Source organism: Anabrus simplex, chromosome 11 (genome assembly GCF_040414725.1).
Source record: "Anabrus simplex isolate iqAnaSimp1 chromosome 11, ASM4041472v1, whole genome shotgun sequence".
NCBI lineage: Eukaryota > Metazoa > Arthropoda > Insecta > Orthoptera > Tettigoniidae > Anabrus > Anabrus simplex.
The window spans coordinates 40278459-40298108 of NC_090275.1; the positions used below are offsets into that span (position 1 = coordinate 40278459).

The 19650-nt window shown below is 41.0% G+C and overlaps 1 protein-coding gene across 1 annotated transcript in view; it reads right to left on the bottom strand.

Annotated features, from left to right (window-relative positions):
* LOC136883115 (hornerin) overlaps positions 1 to 16873 on the bottom strand; it is a 137665-nt gene extending 120792 nt beyond the window's left edge. The window contains exon 1 of the mRNA XM_068229598.1: positions 16819 to 16873. Within this exon, the coding sequence (XP_068085699.1) occupies positions 16819 to 16873 (55 nt within the window). The remainder of the gene's footprint in view (positions 1 to 16818) is intronic.
* Between the last annotated feature and the right edge of the window lie 2777 nt (positions 16874 to 19650).

Below are 19650 nucleotides of genomic sequence, written 5' to 3' on the forward strand. Positions count from 1 at the left end.
ATTGGTAAAGTCCTCCTCGTGAAAAGTCGAGATTTTCTTCTGAAGACGCGGAATGAAGTTCTCTGCGAAATGTAAAGAGTTTCACCTTGTTTTCCTGACATGGCAAAAGCTTATTACGATCTCTATAGCATAAATATAGGCTATACCAACTCTATTACAAAACTGATCGTAACATTTCATTTAACATTTATGTCATTTAAAACAGTTTTCAGTGGATTTTTTGCCTTCATTTTCTAGACATTTTTAAAAACATTTTTAGGTGATCAAAGTCTTGGCCCTGTGCACTTGTAATAAATAAATAAATAAATAAATAAATAAATAAATAAATAAATAAATAAATAAATAAATAAATACATAAATAAATACATAAATAAATACATAAATAAATAAATAAATAAATAAAGTACAGAACATTCCGATGGTTGGGAGATGAAGGAATAAGTTGTAAAGAAAGGCAATTACGTGAGAGACGGCTTGTACTGGGAACATACTGACTCAGAATGGTGGCGTAAGGAGACCATTGTTCTCGTCATAGACCACGAATCATGTGAGCAAGCAGTTGCCTGTTGCTTCCTCTACAGCTATGACAACAGATGAACTCACGGTGCTCTTCGAGAAACTCTTTAAGACCAACTAAATAACTTCGAAGTAAAATGCAAAGCCACCTCCGTCCAGGCAATTAAACGTCGACCGCATTTCTCTGTCACAAGGAATTAATCTGGTACTCATTTCTGGCGTAGTTTGATAATCACAGCACCATGTGACGGATGTGGAAACGTCGTTTCTGTATTTCTCTATTTACCAACGGAGAATCGAATGATTATGATGATGATGATGTTTGTTGCTTGAAGGGGCCTAACAGCTAGGTCATCGGCCCCTAATGGTACGAGGTGCAACGAAATGAGACGATAATTTAATCTTTAGAATGTATCCACTGACTAGAATCTAAGACGAATGATGATGAAGACAGTCAGTGGATCCGATTCACAATTTCTCATAATCTGAGACGATGCTCGTTGTCCAAAGGGATTAAAATTCAGGTCACCGGCTCCTCATAATCGTACCAATCACTGGTAGCCTAAAGCAGAACCGTGGTGTTCGTCCTATAGCAGTACTAATCACAGGTAACAGACTCATGGTGTTCCTCACATGATGGTGCTAATCACAAGAATTGTAGACCCATGGTATGTCACACATAATGGCATCACTCACATGTAACACAAATCCATGGTGTTTCTTACATGGCGGTACTACTCACAAGCAACGCACACCGATGGTGTTCCTCACTTAGTGGGACTAATCACAGGCCACGTATACTCATGGTGTTGCTCACATAGAAGTACTAATAATACGCATTGTAGACCCACGGTGTTTCACACATCATGGTGCCATCGACAGGCGACGTACCCGTGGTGTTCCTAACATAACGGTACTAATAGCAAGTAACGTCGAAGCCCCATGGTGTTCCTCACTTAATGGTACTAATCACAAGTAATCGCATGGTTCCAATTCCAGCATCCCATGGTCGCCCCCTTTTAGTCGCCTCTTACGACAGGCAAGAGATACCGTGGGTGTATTTTTCGTCTGCATCCCCCATCAACAGGGGGTAGAATCGAATGAAATCCGTCACATCGCCAAACTTGCAACTCCCTCTACTGAGTGAGCGTCCAAAGCACTTTACTTTTTGTCTGCTTTCATGGCGAAGTGGTTAGCGTGATGACCTTTGGTCACAGGGGTCCTGGACTCGATTCCCGGCAGGGTTGGGAATTTTAACAATCATTGGTTAATTTCGCTGACGTGGGGGGTTTAGTGCATGTGTCCTCTTCATCATCACTTCTTCCTCATCATGACGCGCAAGTCGCCTAGGGGAGACAAATCAAAGACCTGCATCTGGCGAGCCGAACATGTCCTTGGACACTCTCGGCAATAAAAGCCATACGCCATTTCATTTCTTTTGATTTGTACTCTAACAGATATTTTCGCTTCACTCATTCTCTCCGTCATAGCCGAATCCAAGTCTGGTTGAGAAAAGGAAGGGTGAGGGGATTCATGGGAACTTGGGACATGGCGGCAAGCAGCCTCATGAAGTGTGTCTGATATTCTGTGTCGCTGTTGGAGGTGCATGAGGTGCTGTAGCACACACAGTGTCTACATTCATCTCCGATAATTCGGCATGAAGTAGAACGTGGGTTTTTAAAAGAAAGTAGTGTGCGTATGAGAGACTGTAGCATGCTTCCCTTTGTACCTCTCTTCCGTTCCACTTCACACTCTGCATATTAATGTGTTGGTCTTATCTACTTCCGCTGGGGAATAAATAACTAACTACGGCACATCGACCAGAACAGATTGTAGGGAGGAACGGTTCCCTGTCTGCACCAAACAGCTTCCTGCAGAACGACTACAGTGGTTTCCAAATGGGAAGCTGATTCGGTCGGAGCCAACGGCGTATGATTAGCAGTACGAAATTCTTGGCTCGCTCCATTCACTGCTGCACGAAGGGTAAGGGATACCCTTCTGCAAAACGTACTCCCGCAAAAATACGTCTGATAATGTTTTTTCTACTATTTCTGAAGGACAAGCCCACATACGTGGTGTTCGTAGATCTTGAAAAGACATTTGAAAATGTTGAATGGACCAAGCTACCACATGCGGCAATGAGTTGATTCTTCCCGCGCATTTCTTCAACGCTTTGCAGCCGAACAGGGCTTTTTGGACTCAATTGTCACGGGTGACGAAACCTGGGCGTTACACTTTACACCCGAGACCAAGCAACAATCACGCCAGTGGCGGCATCCCTCTTCGCCAAAGCCGCGGAAATGAAAAAAAAAAAAAAAAAAACACAGTCTACCGGTAGAGTCATGACAGCTGTGTTTCGGGATCGAAAAGGGGTATTGTCGGTCAACTTCATGCCCGCTGGGACCACAATTAACGCTGACAGGTACTGTGAGACCCTGAAAAAACTCAGACAGGCAATTCAGAACCGGAGAAGAGGAATGTTCAGCAAGGGCGTAAACATTCTCCATGACAACGCTCGCCCGCACGTCGCCCGGCAAACCGTTGCTCTCCTGCAACAGTTTCAGTGGAACATCATCACCCACCCACCCTATAGTCCCGACTTGGCGCCCAGTGACTATCACTTGTTGCCTAAGTTGAAAGAACATTTTGCTGGAAAGCGATTCAGCACCGACGACGAGGTGAAAGATGAGGTTCACATCTCCCTGACTAGCATAGCGGCGAGCTGGTATGACATGGGGATACAAAAACTGTCACAGCGTCTACAAAAATGCATCGACCGAAATGGTGTTTATGTAGAAAAATAGCTAAATGTTCAAGCTGTAAAATTATGTAAACAATTGTAGAAATAAACAGGTCTATGTATTTATAAAAATACCTTCGTACAGTATTTGAGATTCTGAAGGTGAAGATAATAGGGATCAGATACCGAGAACGAAGAATTATCTACAATCTGTATAAAATGTATAATTATCAGTCTGCAGTGACAAGAATCGAGGGCTTTGAAAAAGAAGCAGCAATCCAGAGAGGAGTGAGGCAAGGTTGCAGTTTGCCCCCCACCCTCCTTTTCAATGTTTATATAGAATAGATGGTAAAGAAAATCAAAAAAGGAATTTGGGAAGGGAATCACTATCCAAGGAGAGGAAATCAAAACTCTGAGATTTCCTGATGATATTGTTATTTTATCTGAGACTGCAGCAAGATCTGGAGAAACTGCTGAATGATATGGACAGAGTCTTTGATAAGGAGCACAAGATGAAAATAAATAAGTCCAAAACAAAATTAATGGAGTGCAGCCGAATTAAGTCTTAAACGAAGTAGATGAATATTGTTACTTGGGTAGTAAAATAACTAACGATGGCAGAAGTAAGGCGGACATTAAATGCAGACTACCACAGGGAAGGAAGGCCTTTCTTAAGAAAATAAATTTGCTCACTTCAAGCATTGATATAGGAATTAGAAGGATGTCTTTGAAGACTTTCGTGTGGAGCATGGCATTGTATGGAAGTGAAACATGGACGATCACTAGCTCAGAAAAGAAGAGAATATAAGCTTTCGAAATGTGGTGTTACAGAAGAATGCTGAAGGTGAAATGGATAGATCGAATCACGAATGAAGTGATACTGAATCGAATTGGTGAGAGGAGATCGATATGGCGAAATTTGACGAGAAGAAGAGGTAGAATGACAGGACACATCTTAAGACACCCAGAACTTGTGCAGTTGGATTTTGAGGGAAGTGTAGGGGTAAGAACGGTAGGGGTAGACCAAGGTATGAATATGACAAGCAGATTAGAGCAGATATAGGATGCAGCAGTTACGTATAAATGAAAGGGTCTGCACAGGATAGGGTGGCCTGGACAGCTGCAACAAACCATTGTATGGACGGATAACTGGAGCAACAACAACAAAGTTTTGTCTCTGCACCAAGCAAACAAGAATATTTAAATACTACTAACGTATGTACCCTACTCTCTGCCTGGTAATTAGTCTACCCGGCCAGCTTGAATAGGCTAGACCAGGGATGGCCAACCTTTTCCAACTAGTGTGCCATTTTAAGCCTGGTTTATTATTCTGAAGTGTCTAGGGTGCCACTTGTTATTTTCGTTTATCATGGCTACAACCCCACCCCATCACTGACTTTCATTCCTAATTCAAAATTGTGTTCCATAATACTTTGTTACTTATACATATATACACTTTACTGATCGTTTACTTTTAGGTGTTTTATTACCAGTTAATTATGTGTGAAGCGACCTTTTTAAAAAAAATATATTTGGTTACTGTGATGTTGACTAATACTTCATCCCGCTTTCCACCCCCGCCCAGAGGGGTACACACACATAAATCTATAATCTGAGCCATTTTGTACTTTTTCACCCCTTTTCAGCCCCCAAACCGATAGGGGCTAAATTTGGATTTAACGACATGCGGAGTGTCACTGTTCATTTTAACGACCCAGAAACCTATGGATACGACAATATTTTCGATTACTTTTATATGCCACCCCTCTCCATTTAAACCCATAGCGGTGGCTTACCCCCACAGTGATTTTTTTGACAGTCATATGTGCAGTAGAATCTCTCCTTGATCTGATGATGATTGATGCGTGTTGTTTAAAGGTCACCGGCCCCTAATGGTAGGAAATGAAATGACAAATTAAAAACCCAAAATCCTCCACTGACCACAATAAATAAAATGAATGGATGGATGGATGGATGGATGGATGGATGGATGGATGGATGGATGGATGGATGGATGGATGGATGGACGGACGGAAATTTAAAACGATCAGTGGAACCGACCCACAGCGCACGGATGGACGGACGGACGGAAATTTAAAACGATCAGTGGAACCGACCCACAGCGCCTCACATGCACAGAAGCTGGCGTAAAACAATAGCACGATACTGAATCGATGATGCTTGTAGTCGAAAGGAGTCCAAAATCCAAGTCATCGGCCCCTCACAATGGTACTTATCGCTAGAAAAGTAGAACCATGATAGCTGTTATGTTGCGGTACTAATCAAGAGTAGTGTAGACTCGCGGTATTCCACACATTGTGGTACTACTCACAGGTAACGAAATTCGTACATGTATTACAGACCTACTGTGTTTCGCACATTGCGGCGCCATTGACAGGCAACGCAAACCTATGGGGTTCATCACCGAAGTGTACTAACCACAGGGACTCGTACTATCCCGTGGTGTTCCTCATATAGCGGGTACTAATCATAGGCAAGCCAGAACCATGGGTTAAGTCATTCGGTTGTGTGTTCGGTCCGCGAGAGGTATTTTATTTCCCTCAAGTCCGCCGGCAAGCCGGTTAGGACCCCCCTATCCGCCACCTGGGACGCGCCACGTGGGAGTATCACCTCTCCCCCTGCTACGCCAATGTAGTACGTTCGTGGTCTCCTTGATCTAGCCTACATTTATGCACGTGCCTACTTCGAACCGCAGCCTCGTATTCTACTGTAGAATCCTTGAGCTGACGTTGCCATGGTTACGGCTGGTCATTTATTCATCCGATTCCTAGAGTGGGGTAGTGGGATGGCAGTATCTCCATAACAGTTTTAGGCCCTTAAAACATGATTGAGTTTTTTCTTCGCGTCGTGAAGCTTAAAAATGAGCTTTGTCTCGTCCTTGTGTGACAAATTCGTTATTTCGTCTATACGGAAATCTACCTCACTCCTCATTTCCCTAGTATGCCTCTTCAGTGATGCCTAGGCTGTCATTACAGTTGTTGGCAGAGCTATGAGGATCAAACCAGTCTTCGGGATGAAATGAAATGTCGTATGGCTTTTAGTGCCGGGATATCCCAGGACGGGTTCGGCTCGCCAGGTGCAGGTCTTTTGATTTGACTCCCGTAGGCGACCTGCGCGTCGTGATGAGGATGAAATGATGATGAAGACAACACATACACCCAGCCCCCGTGCCATTGGAATTAACCAATTAAGGTTAAAATCCCCGACCCGGCCGGGAATCGAACCCGGGACCCTCTGAACCGAAGGCCAGTACGCTGACCGTTCAGCCAACGAGTCGGACAGTCTTCGGGATGAATACCCAAAACAGTACATACACTGGACTATAATGCCTTTTATATGCAAATTTTTGATATCTTGGGTTACATTATTTCAGTTTTCGTAAGGATCTCGAATTGTTTTGAAAATAAAATACAGCCCATGTTTACTCAGTGGTACCATAGCTTACTATGGGTGAAATAATTTTTAAAATTGGTTCAGTACTTTTTGAGTTTATCAATTACAAACACACACATCTATTTTCCTCTTCATAATATTAGTATTAAAAAACCAAATATAATGTGGATAATAAATTATCTTCTAACAAAGTCGTGCTTGATGTAGATGCACCTTCATTTACTTTAAAGTGGTTCCTTATTATGAATTGTTTTCGCTGTTTCAATTTCTCATAGTAACGCTCTTTTCTTTTCATTTCTTTTACTCCTTTCATCATTCACGTTTCTCGTTTCAACTCTTTCTTTCGCAAGTTTTTTTCCGGAATCGTAATCAAATCTTTCTTTCCCATTATTAAATGTGTTATTCTACACAACTGAGCACGATGTATTCACAACGACAGCTAACCTACAACAGCGCGCGAGTCAACACAGCGCCATCTTCTAACTGAGTATGCGTGTGACGTCACATATTTAGCATACATTTTGCCCTACTTTGAAGCGCTATTTCATGAAAAATACTTCTCAGATTTTCAATTTATTTTTTGCAACAAGTAGCCTGCTCTTTCATCTTTCAAATAAGATATTAAACATAATCGTAACATAAATACACTAAACACTAAAAAAGTGTTAAAAATTTTCTTTCTAGGTTTCCAAACGTAGGCAACAGGTACGTAATATACAAGGTACCGAGCTCGATAGCTGCAGTCACTTAAGTGCGGCCAGTATCCAGTATTCGGGAGATAGTGGGTTCGAACCCCAGTGTCGGCAGCCCTGAAGATGGTTTTCCGTGGTTTCCCATTTTCACACCAGGCAAATGCTGGGGCTGTACCTTAATTAAAGCTACGGCCGCATCCTTCCCAGTCCTAGCCCTTTCCTGTCCCATCGTCGCCGTAAGACCTATCTGTGTCGGTGAGACGTAAAGCCCATAGCAAAATACATAAACAAGGTAGCTTCAAAAACCAAGGTAACCAGAGCTCACCGATCACTACAGCATCTCAAGAGTCGATCTTCATCTATTAATTACAATTGGTTTTACGTCGCACCGACACCGATAGGTCTTATGGCGACGATGGGATAAAAGGGCTAGTGCAGAGAAGGAAGCAGCCGTGGCCTTAATTAAGGTACAGTCCCAGCATTTGCCTGATGTGAAAATGGTAAACCACGGAAAACCATCTTCAGGGCTGCCGACAGTGGGGCTCGAACGCACTATCTCCCGGATGCAAGCTCATCCAGCCCAATGTTCGCAACATTTTCATAAGGCTATCTCTTTTCTCCGAAATCATCCAGAACAAATCGCACTGCTTTCCAGTTCTCTAATCAAGTAATTCTGGCGTGGAGTCCCCGTAGACCGAAACCATACTCTTAACTTGTGACTTTTCTGCCATCATCTCGCCCTTCAGAATTCTTAGTCACTGAAGGGTTAATATCACGTGCTCGACAAACGGTGAGTTGTGTAGAACGGTCAAGAAGAGCGACCTCACTCTTTATGGAGAGTGAGTAAATGGCATTGATACGTCAACTCGGCGCCGTGGAATATCTTAATAGCAATCTTGTGCTAACAGCAGCTACCCACATGAGGTTAATGGGACACCAATGATTTGTGAAGAAAGGGGAGAAAAATAGCTGGGTGTGGAGACACGTGTTTCTTCTTATATTGGTTATTCATCATTGAAAGGGCGTGGAGTCACAGGTACACTCCCTGGTAATTGGAAAAAATGGATTAACTTTAAAATATCATTGTGTATCTTGAGTTCTCAGCCCAGAGGTTGGTTTGGACCTCAACAGTTCCACCATCAGCAGTAAAATTTTTTTTGTTAGTGGTTTTACAGCCCCGCGGTGTAGGGGTAGCGTGCCTGCCTCTTACCCGGAGTCCCCGGTCTCAAAAGCCAAGAATAACGACCGAGAGGATCCGTCGTGCTGACCACACGACACCTCGTAAACTGCAGGCCTTCGGGCTGAGCAGCGGTGGTTCGGTAGGCCATGGCCCTTCGGGGCTGCTGAGTCATGGGGTTTGGTTTGGTTTTACGTCCCACCGACACAGATAGGTCTTATGGCGACGATGGGATAGTAAAGGCTTAAGAGTTGGAAGGAAGCGGCCGCGGCCGTGATCAAGGTACAGCCCCAGCATTTGCCTGGTGTGAAAATGGGAAACCACGGAAAACCATCTTCAGGGCTGCTGACAGTGGGATTCGAACCCACTATCTCCCGGATGTAATAATAATAATAATAATAATAATAATAATAATAATCATCATCATCATCATCATCATCATCATCATCATTGCGGCCTCCGGAGGGGCAGGTATTTCGAGTTGATACCTATAGTCGTGTCTGCGAGGATGAGACCCTACCATGATGAATTTTAGTGCTAGAGACAAGTTACCCCATTTGGAATGCCGTAATGCGTTGTCAAGCACTGAAGAATATATGGGTGATTTACGAAATGTAATGATTATAATGATGCAAATTTTCTTTACCCTAATGTAATGGCAAGTATTACTTATAGCGAAAGTTTGAATGTTTTTTAGGCTAAATTTATAGATTTTCTTTCTGTTAGTAGGCTTCAAGTTAAAAGGAAAATTGTCAGCTCTTAAATGTAAATTCATTGAATAATGTGTGCAAGGAATGTACCGATATTTTTATTGACAAGTGTTTCAATGTGATTATACAATGCTTTTAAATGAGAAAAAAAGACAAATCTAGCCGTAAAAGTTCAGGCAGGAATGCTAAAGCTAAAAAAGTAATGCATAAACGACAGATCAAGCCCTTTCAGAGCAGTCCATTTCACATCTTGTCTATATGTCTAATTTCAGTCTTTAAATAATAACGTGTTAAATAACTCTTCATTCATTTATCCAGAATTGCTTTAGCAACTTTGAAGTTAATATCTTGGTAACACTTTCTTTCTAGAAGTAATTTATTTATCCATTTCCATATATAAATTTCCATTGATATTTGAATTTAGCGTGAATTTCCAGGTCACGCCACTAGGAGCGCCACTTGCGAATTGTCACCCATTTTAACAAGGCTAAATCCGGAAGTGTCGCGTATTGTCTCTACTGTATTTGCTTTCAGCTGCCAAAAACATACCTTAAATGTGGCGGCCATCTTGTGATGACGTCACGCGCATTAGGTTAGCTACCATGGTCACGTCTTGTACATTCATCCTTCATCTTTAAAATAATATTGAAAACATTCTTGTATGTGTAATACTTTTCGAGTTATAACCTTTTTGTTTCACGGAGAACGTCATATAGATTTTTTCACCGGAGATCCTCGAAACTCAGTTCGAAAGACTTAACGCCAACTCTTCGCGAATAACACAGTTCCCACTCGTGATCGACATCTTCAGAGGTTTCCATGACAATCAAAAAATGAACAGGGGATGGACAGAGGAAAGAAGGCAGGCTGCAAGAGGAAGAATGCAAAGACTTTGGGCTGCAAAGAAGTAATGTGTGATTGTTGCGTAGCGTGGTCTGAAATGGCCGTAAACGAATAATAATAATAATAATAATAATAATAATAATAATAATAATAATAATAATAATAATAATAATAATAATAATAATAATAATAATTACTATCAGCAGCACTGTTGTTAATATGGCTTTGATATTTTATAAAGAATATAAGATCTAAATGAGACATTTATCGCCGAAGGTACTTTTGGCGTGTACTGTGAAGTGAATAGAATGAGTTGTATTACCTTTGTCTTGAGATATTTCATCCGTTGCATGTATTTTATATATGGTATGTACTTTGTGTGTTTATACATGATATTTTGCTGCCTGCTGGCTACTTGCCGAATGTCAAATACAAATTTAATAAAAAAAAGTGTTTTGATGTACAGGGATACAATATACGAGGGAGTTATGCAAATGTTCGGTCTTATTCTTGGACAAGACTAACTGTACATTTTTTTCCCCTCAAGGAACTCTCCAAGTTGTAATTTAGTTGTGTAGCGGTCTTTACAGTTTTTCTCTTACGGAAGGACGTTGGAAACGTTCCCATACAATGGTTTAGAGCCACGTAACTCATCCACGTGCTGCCCTATTCATTGGTGAAAGGATGCAATAAAATAAAATCTAAAGGAAGGAGGAGAAAAAAGAAGTAGCAGGAATTAGTGTGGAGCTTTCGCTGTTTCGACACTTGAAGAAGATTTCAAAGGAAAGAGAGAAACAAGACACTCTCACGCTTTATTTCCCACAAACATTTTTACAATTTCTGGAATTCCTGCCTTGCAAAATTTCCTCACACATACAGTGCATAACAGTCTTGTTTGTACACCCCACTTAGCAGATATAATGCCTTTATAATTTCTAAATAGTACATAACCAATGCACGAAACTTGGATAAGTTATTGCACAAGGTGTTGAGAACTTGATGTTAGCGATCAAAAGTCTCGGTACATCATTTTAAAAGAATAGGAGAGAAACATGTTGTGCACTGGCCTATGTGCTTGCAACAGTCTTGTTTGTACATGTTCATTACCGCGTATTCGCTCGGGAACACACCTAGTTAGATGGTGTGTATCTGTGCTGTGCAAGTGTGTATAGTTTTGCAGTTAGTAAACCAGGCCGTGTGTTACATAATGGGTAAAAGAACAGAGTTAAGTGACGAACTAAAAATGTAATTGTATCTCTGGGATTGCAAGGGTATTATCTGCGTGAAATCGGACGCAATGTAAATAAATCGCATTCCACAATACACTGTGTGTTGAACAAAGTCAGCTATAGAGGAACCACAAAGACTTTGCCAAGAAAAGCAAAAGAAAAGATACTGAATAGGCGAGATGAACGTTGTATTATGAAACAAGTAACATAATCCACAATTAAGTGCACCAAAGATCCGCATAATGCTGGAAGAAAGTACGAAGAAGAAAATGTCTAGTCAGACAGTTCGTAGGGTACTATGAAAATATGATTATCACGGTAGACGACCACGGAAAAGGCCATTTGTTACTAGGAAAAATAACAAGCCAGAATGAAATTTTGCAGAGAGTATGAAAAGACGGCTTGTACGTTCTGGAACAAAGTTATTTGGTCAGCTTCCCCAAAAAAATATCTCTATATGGTTCGGATGGAAACAGTTATGTATGGATAAATGTAAAAACAGCCAATAAACCTGCAAATACGCTACCCACCGTAAAATATGGAGGTGGATCAATTATGATTTGGGGGTGCATATCGTCTTGTAGAGTGGGAAGTATCGAAATCATCAATGGCATCATGGACAGATGGGGTTATTTAAACATTTTAAAGAACAACGTCAAACAAAGTGCAGTAAAAATGGAATTGGGGTCTCACTACATCTTTCAGAAAGACAACGACCCCAAGTACACAGCTGATATTTGCAAGCAGTGGCCGATATGGAACGTACCAACGCAACTGCAAACTCCTGCCCAATCCCCTGACTTGAACCCCATAGAACATTTGTGGGTCAATCTAAAAAGAAGGGTTCATGCTAGGAAACCTCAATCACTAGAGCGGTTAAGAAGTATAGTCAACGAAGAATGGGGTAAAACCGACCCAAAAAGATGTGAGAAACTGGTTCATTCCATAAAGGGAAGGTGCAAGGCAGTTCTCAAGGCCAGAGGATACTTATCGCGGTATTAAAGCCAAGGTAACAAGTGTTTTTAAGTGAAATTTTCATTTTCTTCTGTTAGTGTACAAACAAGATTGTTGCACGATGAAACGCTCGGCTTTGGTACATTGCTTGTATATGTGTTAAATTGTAAGATCACAGATCTGTTTTTTATTATTTACATTGTTTATTAGTGTATCGATTACGATATGGGCAATAAAATACAACACAATAATTGTATACAAAAGTGTAACTGTTATTTCGTTGCAATAAGTTGGTGTACAAACAAGACTGTTATGCACTGTATCTTGTGTCGCTACGCTGTTCTAATGGGAGCAGTATCGTGGGTTACCACAGCTCGTGCACAATTGCGCAGGACATGTTGAATGGGGGTGGAAGTGGGAGAGCTCCGCTTCTATGTTGTTTATATAGTTATTTGCTTCTTGTTTATGGAGGGGGATAAACCTTTCATAATCCAATTCTTTTTTACAATTTGTTTTACGTCGCATCGACACAGATCGTTCTTATAACGACGATGTGCTAGGAAAGGGCTAGATGTGGGAAGGAAGCAGCTGTGGTCTTAATTAAGGTTCAGCCCTATAATTTGCCTGGTATGAAAATGGGGAAAAAAGTGTGATTTGATAGAATCTGATTATGTTTTTTCAAGGATAAAACATGTTATTCTTTGTTTAATAGTGTTATTTTTACAGCTTTGTTTTAGGGCTGTAGTTACTGTTCCACTGACTGGAGAACTTAAGAGTTACATGAACTGAGCTCACACTGAAAAGCATGGCTAATTTTTAACTAACAATTTCAGGTACAATTTTCACAGATTTTACTTTGTGAGTCACGATTCCTTTTGTCTGAGTTAATGACACTGGTACCTGAATTAAAGGTTTTACAAGTGCATCCAATATTATTTTACCCTATTAAAGTTAGGTGTCAGAAAGAAAATATTTTCCCATCAATTTTTGGAGAGGTTGTTAGTAGTGTATTCATATTTTAGGGAAAACACTTTTGGAAGTCCTCTTTGTACATTTAAACAAATAAGTGTTCTGAGTTTGATTGGTCTAGCTCTTACGGATGCTGAGAAATGTACCTAAAGATTAAACAGTATCTCTTGTGGAAGTGTTATGTTAGATGGCTGATGAACGGGGAAGGGGGTAGTGCCACCATATCTAAAATCTGAACAGCCACTTAAAATGCACACTTCTGATGCAGGAAGGAAGATGCCATCAAAAATAAGTCCTCAGATGGAACCTTCAAGACGCAAGATGAAGGGAGAGACCAAGAGAGACCTGGGTCCTATTTCATAAAAGTTACAATTTTACAGGAAACAGGAAATCGTCAGGTTTACATATTGGCAACTTCGTGTTTCATAAAGGTCTACAAGTTTACAAAATTGTCATGGGAATTTTGTAGGTTTTTAAGACTGTTTTACAAACGTCTCTTTCATAAAACTTTTGAACTGCTGAAAACTGACAAATATCAAATTGCGTGCTACATATAGTGTTATGAAACAGATATGTGTGTTTTTTTGCATATTTGTTGAATTATCATCACAGAGGTGACAGGCAAACCTTTAGGCTGTATGTAGTCTGTAATGTGCATATAAATTAGGAGTTTATTTTCGTGAGTGTTTGTAATTTAAATTCACTTGTGGATAATGAACTCTAGTAAGAGCAGTAGTAGAAGTAGTGATGTTAAGAAGAAATTGAATGACCGGGCGAGTTGGCCGTGCGGTTAGGAGCGCGCAGCTGTGAGCTTGCATCCGGGAGATAGTAGGATCGAACCCCACTGTCGGCAGCCCTGAAGGTGGTTTTCTGTGGTTTCCCATTTTCACATCAGGCAAATGCTGGGGCGGCACTTAATTAAGGCCACGGACGCTACCTTCCAATTCCTAGGCCTTTCCTATCCCATCGTCGCCATAAGATCTATCTGTGTCGGTGTGCCGTAAAACAAATAGAAATTGAATGAAACCACGCTGGAATTTTAGGCTGGGGAAATATTCTCTAAAGTAGGTCTGAAACAGGGTTGTAAGTTGTCACCACTTGTCTTACTGTTTATTAATGCTATCTTTCAATCGAAAGTTTTTGAGGTAGGGGTTTACCCAAGTCTTGAGAACCAGGATATTCCAGGTCTCATTTTTACTGACGACATCCTTATGCTCACTTTGACTCCCAAATAGTATGTAGGGTAGTATAAATGTAGTGGTAAATTACTGTAAAGAGTGGAATTTAAAAATTAGTGCACAGAAAACCAAGGTAATGGTGTGCAAAAAAGGATATAAATTGTCAAAGAATGAAAAATGGTGGATGGGCGAGACGAGGTTAGAAGTTTTCAAGAAAGTGGAATATTTGGGTTTGATATTAAGTGGAAATGGGAAATGGACAAATAAAAAGATCGAAACTAAAAGGTATGAGTGCACTGTCAGCCATTAACATACTGGAGAATAAGATGCCCAACACAGACTACAGAGTGTATAAAAATGTTTTTAATGCAGTAGTTAAATCTAGAGTGTTGTACGGAGCGGAAATTTGGGGAGTTGAAGGGAGGGTTGATTCACTTGATACAATTACGAGTAGATTTGGTAAAATAATTATGGGTCTACCCAGTTTTACAGTTAACTGTGGAGTGAGAATGATGTGCAAAGATATAAGTCTGCAAGTGGATATTATTAAAAGGATAATAAGGTATTGGCTGAGAATGAAGTTGCGAGAAGGGGGCGAAGTATTACAGATTGCATATCAACACCAAGTGAAACATCAGAACTAAGGATACTGGGTGGATGGGGTACGGAACATTTTGAAAACGATAGGAATGGGATATTACTGGAAAAGGACTGTGTAGAGAAGATGAGAATATGTAAAAAAATAGTTCTAAGAATTAAGGATATTAAAAAGCAATGTATTGTTGCACAATGTAGAAGTAAGAGGTCATTAGAAGAATTTTGTAATGTAAGTGGGAGAATGAGGATAAATGTAGAGATTATAACAAAAAAGGAAATGAGGGGTATAATATGGTGGTTAATGGGGATACATAAAAATAAAGCATACAGACAAAACAGAGATGAAAATAAATAATAAATGTTTACTATGTTCTGAAGAAATGGGATGGGCACACCTGATAAAAGATTGTTCAATGACAAAACAAATACGAGAGAAATTTATAGATGAGGAGGATGTAAAGAAAATTGAGAACGAAAGTCAGTTGTATACAATTGTAAAGTTATTGAACAGAGAATGGATGCACCGGGGAGAATCGCAAAATTATTTAACATTATTAAGGGAATGTGGAGCAGGAAACTGAGGGAAGGAAAGGATGTGATACATGTCAGCCAGGAACTGAATTGTACCTAAGCTATCCTAGACAATATAACTCCGTTGAAGTCTAGAGCCATTAGGTACATAGGCTTAAGGTATAGTATGGAACTACCTTGTTACAGTAGTTCTATTAGTCTGCCGTATTGCCGAATACTTTTCAAAATGCCATCTATCAACGTAACTCCAACATTCAGTTTACGTTATTATTTCTCTGTTCAATCTCTAATCATCTGTTTTATATTAATATTAATCGAATGTACCAGTTATTAACACAATTCTCAATAGTTAGTTGGACTTGGACTTGAAAGATTATCACAAATTCCAAAGTCCTTGAATTATCTTTACCTGTCCTGTCCAAAACCAATACCTATAGACAAGTTTTATTGCTTGGCAGGTATTGTATCGTCTGATGTATGGCGAAACGTAGCTGCAGATACCGAGAGAAAGAAGGCTAAAATGAATCAGTTACACCCATTCCATGGTCATCATCCACCAAGATCTAGGCTAACATCCAGGAAACGTTTCCTCAGTTCAACTTCAGCACTAAGTACGTCTCCGCAAAGAGCCAGAGAACAACTTTGGGCTGCTGAATTTTTACCACCTGGTTAACTTGGAGATCATTGAACAGAAAACGATCAGGTGTCAGCAAATTCAGAGACAACCTTGTCAAATGAGGCTATTTCAAAGAACCAACACAGTGTGACTGTGAAGAAGAACAGACAATGAGTCATCTATACCAATGTCCACTCTGTCCTGAGTCATGCAGTAATGGAGGGTTATTGGAGGCTGCAGAAAATGCAGTTGACTGGACTATTTTTACAACGGAAGCTGTCGCTATTTGCGAAGCTCTAGCATACAGTTTAAATGTTAAACCTTCAGCGGATCTTACAATTACTGACATTTTCAGTGTCCTGAAGAATCTACGGTCACCTACTACATACAAACTAACGGCCTATCAAATCCAGATCATTCATAAATTTCGACAACTTACACGTCTCAAGGTATCCAACAAAACGAATATGTTGACCGGCTCGCTAGAGCAGCAACGCATTTGGGCCAACGTTTAGATTCACCAGTGCCAATTCGAGATTATGTGCCACGTATTAAACAGCGTTCCTGAACGCAAACTGAAGAAGAAAGGAATTTTAAAAAAACAAACGGGGAAAACAATATGCTGCAGTACAATCATACCCTCCTCACTCACCTTCGTTCTCGAAATGGAATGCTTGGCGCCGGTACGTTATTTCTCTTATTCGCATGACGTTCAGTCACGGCAGTTTTGCAAACCATCTCTACCGGATAGGAGTCCTAAACTCGCTTTGCTGTTCCTGTGATCGCCATGCAATCGCTGACCTCAACCACATCACCTCCTCGTGCCATGTACAGGGGAAACAGTTAATAACAACTTCACTTTCAATTAACATCCAGCTACCACTCAACATACAGTGCATTTTATCATCCCAACAACCAGAGGTGTATAATGCAATGCCATATTCTTAACAGACACCGATTTAAGACTATAAAGTTAGACGTGCTGCAACAATGGAAAAAATAACTAAACATACTACAGTTGCAGTGTTTACAATTTTGTTCTTTTGTGTATGTGTATGTATTTCGTAAGGACTCAGAACTATTGAAGCTACGAAATCCAAGTACAATATTATGGAAGATTCATATGTGTGTATGCATTCTCGGTGTATATTTACTGTTCATATTTTGTATTCCAATGTTAAAGCCTCCGTGGCTCAGGCGGCTGCGCGTCGGCCTCTCATCGCTGGTTTCCGTGGTTCAAATCCCAGTCACTCCAAGTGAGATTTGTGCTGGACAAAGCGGAGGCGGGACAGGTTTATCTCCGGGCACTCCGGGTTTCCATGTCATCTTTCATTCCAGCAACACTCTCCACTATAATTTCATTTCCTCTGTCAGTCATTATTCATTGCCCCAGAGGAATACGACAAGCTTCGGCAGCCGGCACAATTCCTATCCTCGCCGCAAGATGGGGGCTTCATTCATTCCATCCCTGACCCGCTCACTGACTGGAATACAGGTTGCAGGTTTCCATTTTAAATTTGTATTCTAATGTATTTGTAGCTGGCTGTTAGGTTTAGTATATAAAGCCAATAAATGAAAAGAGATAAAAAATGCAGTTACTGTTGCCTGATTCTGGGCGAATATTATTTAATTTATCCCCGTTAGGGAGGTTAAATATCAAAACTGAAAAAGTGCTACATAATTGTAAATTGTTGATGCGCTCTGAGCGAATTTTGACAGAGAGTAAAGGTTGACAGTTTACCAACTTAGGCGATAAAACGTTCACCAAAGGGACAGTATTACACATTTATCACAATTAAATTGAAGTACGGCTTGATTATACAATTAAAACTCATTTAATATTTGACTACACACTTAGAAACTAACAGACACTGAAGAATGTGTGCGGCAAGAGGGTGAATCATACCTCAGTATCCATGATCTTGGCAAAAAAGTATACCCCTGCTACCCTTCCTCATAGACATGCAAAGTCTCCACTACTTGCTGTGGCGCTAAAGAAATCGATTAGCCGGGACGAAAGACATTTTGTACATATTTCTGCAATAATTGTGTTAATAAAGAAAATAAGGGAAAGAATTAGTTGATAAGACAATGGGGCTTGTACAAATTGCTATAATTCCCAGTTTCAGCCCCCCCCCCCCACGCTCCTCTTAATCGCCGCTAGTGTTCATGAATGCGTATGGGAAATGCAGAACAATACTCCTGTGAGATCCCGTTATGGGCTGTTTTTACTGAAGTTAAACGTACAGTAAAGTATTTTTGCATATTGCGCAGAAACATTTTTGGAGCATCATCTGCAGTGTGGTATTGTCATCGAGAGCTTTGAACTCCAGGCAGTAGGACGAGCCTTACCGGAGACCGGACTTGACCTTCGCGAGCAGGGCCAGTCAGTGTCTCTGAAAATGTTGTCATCTCAAAAAGTTGTCCCCAACTAAACCAGTCTGTCCGTCCCTCAATGACCTACATCTTATCCAGAGTCAACAACCGCAGTGATTGTCAGAGACCCAGTGTAGAACTGTTTGTTGGTGTTTCATGTAAAGTGCTGGGGTCACTTTGGTTAATAGTTCCTTGCTTTTAGTTGATCACGGGTTTTGCTATGTCTTTGAAAGTACTGGGCAAGATGCCCGGCTTTCTGAAGACTTACGAAACAACCTAAAATATTCCCACGAGCACCTATTGGCAATCCGATTACTTCAATTTGGCTCAGGTTATATTTTAGCTCGTAATATGAAATAGTACTTTTGCATCCATCTCTTGGCACAGGCCAGAGTAAAGTGTAGCTTCCACCGAAGTCCCAGTCTCATCCATGGCTGTGACAATATGGAAGTTGCTGGGGTATGGGTAGTGCCGAGTAATGACATTCAGAGCACGACTAGTGCATCTGAGTGTTATGAAAGGTGCTGCTCATAGGGTCAGTCGTGCTGCAATAGTACTTTCTGACCCAGTGAGGAAAGCAATGGCAAACTACCTTACTCCTCATCTTGCCTAGTACGCCTCATTTTGGTGCTGCCATTGGTTTTTGGGGTTTTCTTATAACCGTATAACCTTTGGTGGTGCTATTTGAGGATCCAACCAGCCTCTGGGCTGATGACCTAACACACAGACAGATGAAACAGTAGGCTCATAAATGGCCCTGTTCTCTTCGTTGTACCGGGCCAACTTCGAAACGCACGGTTGAATCCAGAATGTATCCTTTAGTCAAAGTATAACGATGAAAAATGTTGAATATAAAAAACGTCGTCCGCCTCTGTGGTGTAGTGGTTAGCGTGATTAGCTGCCACCCCCGGAGGGCCGGGTTCGATTCCCGGCTCTGCCACGAAATTTGAAAAGTGGTATGAGGGCTGGAACGGGGTCCACTCAGCCTCGGGAGGTCAACTGAGTAGAGGTGGGTTCGATTCCAACCTCAACCATCCTGGAAGTGGTTTTCCGTGGTTTCCCACTTCTCCTCCAGGCGAATGCCGGGATGGTACCTAACATAAGGCCA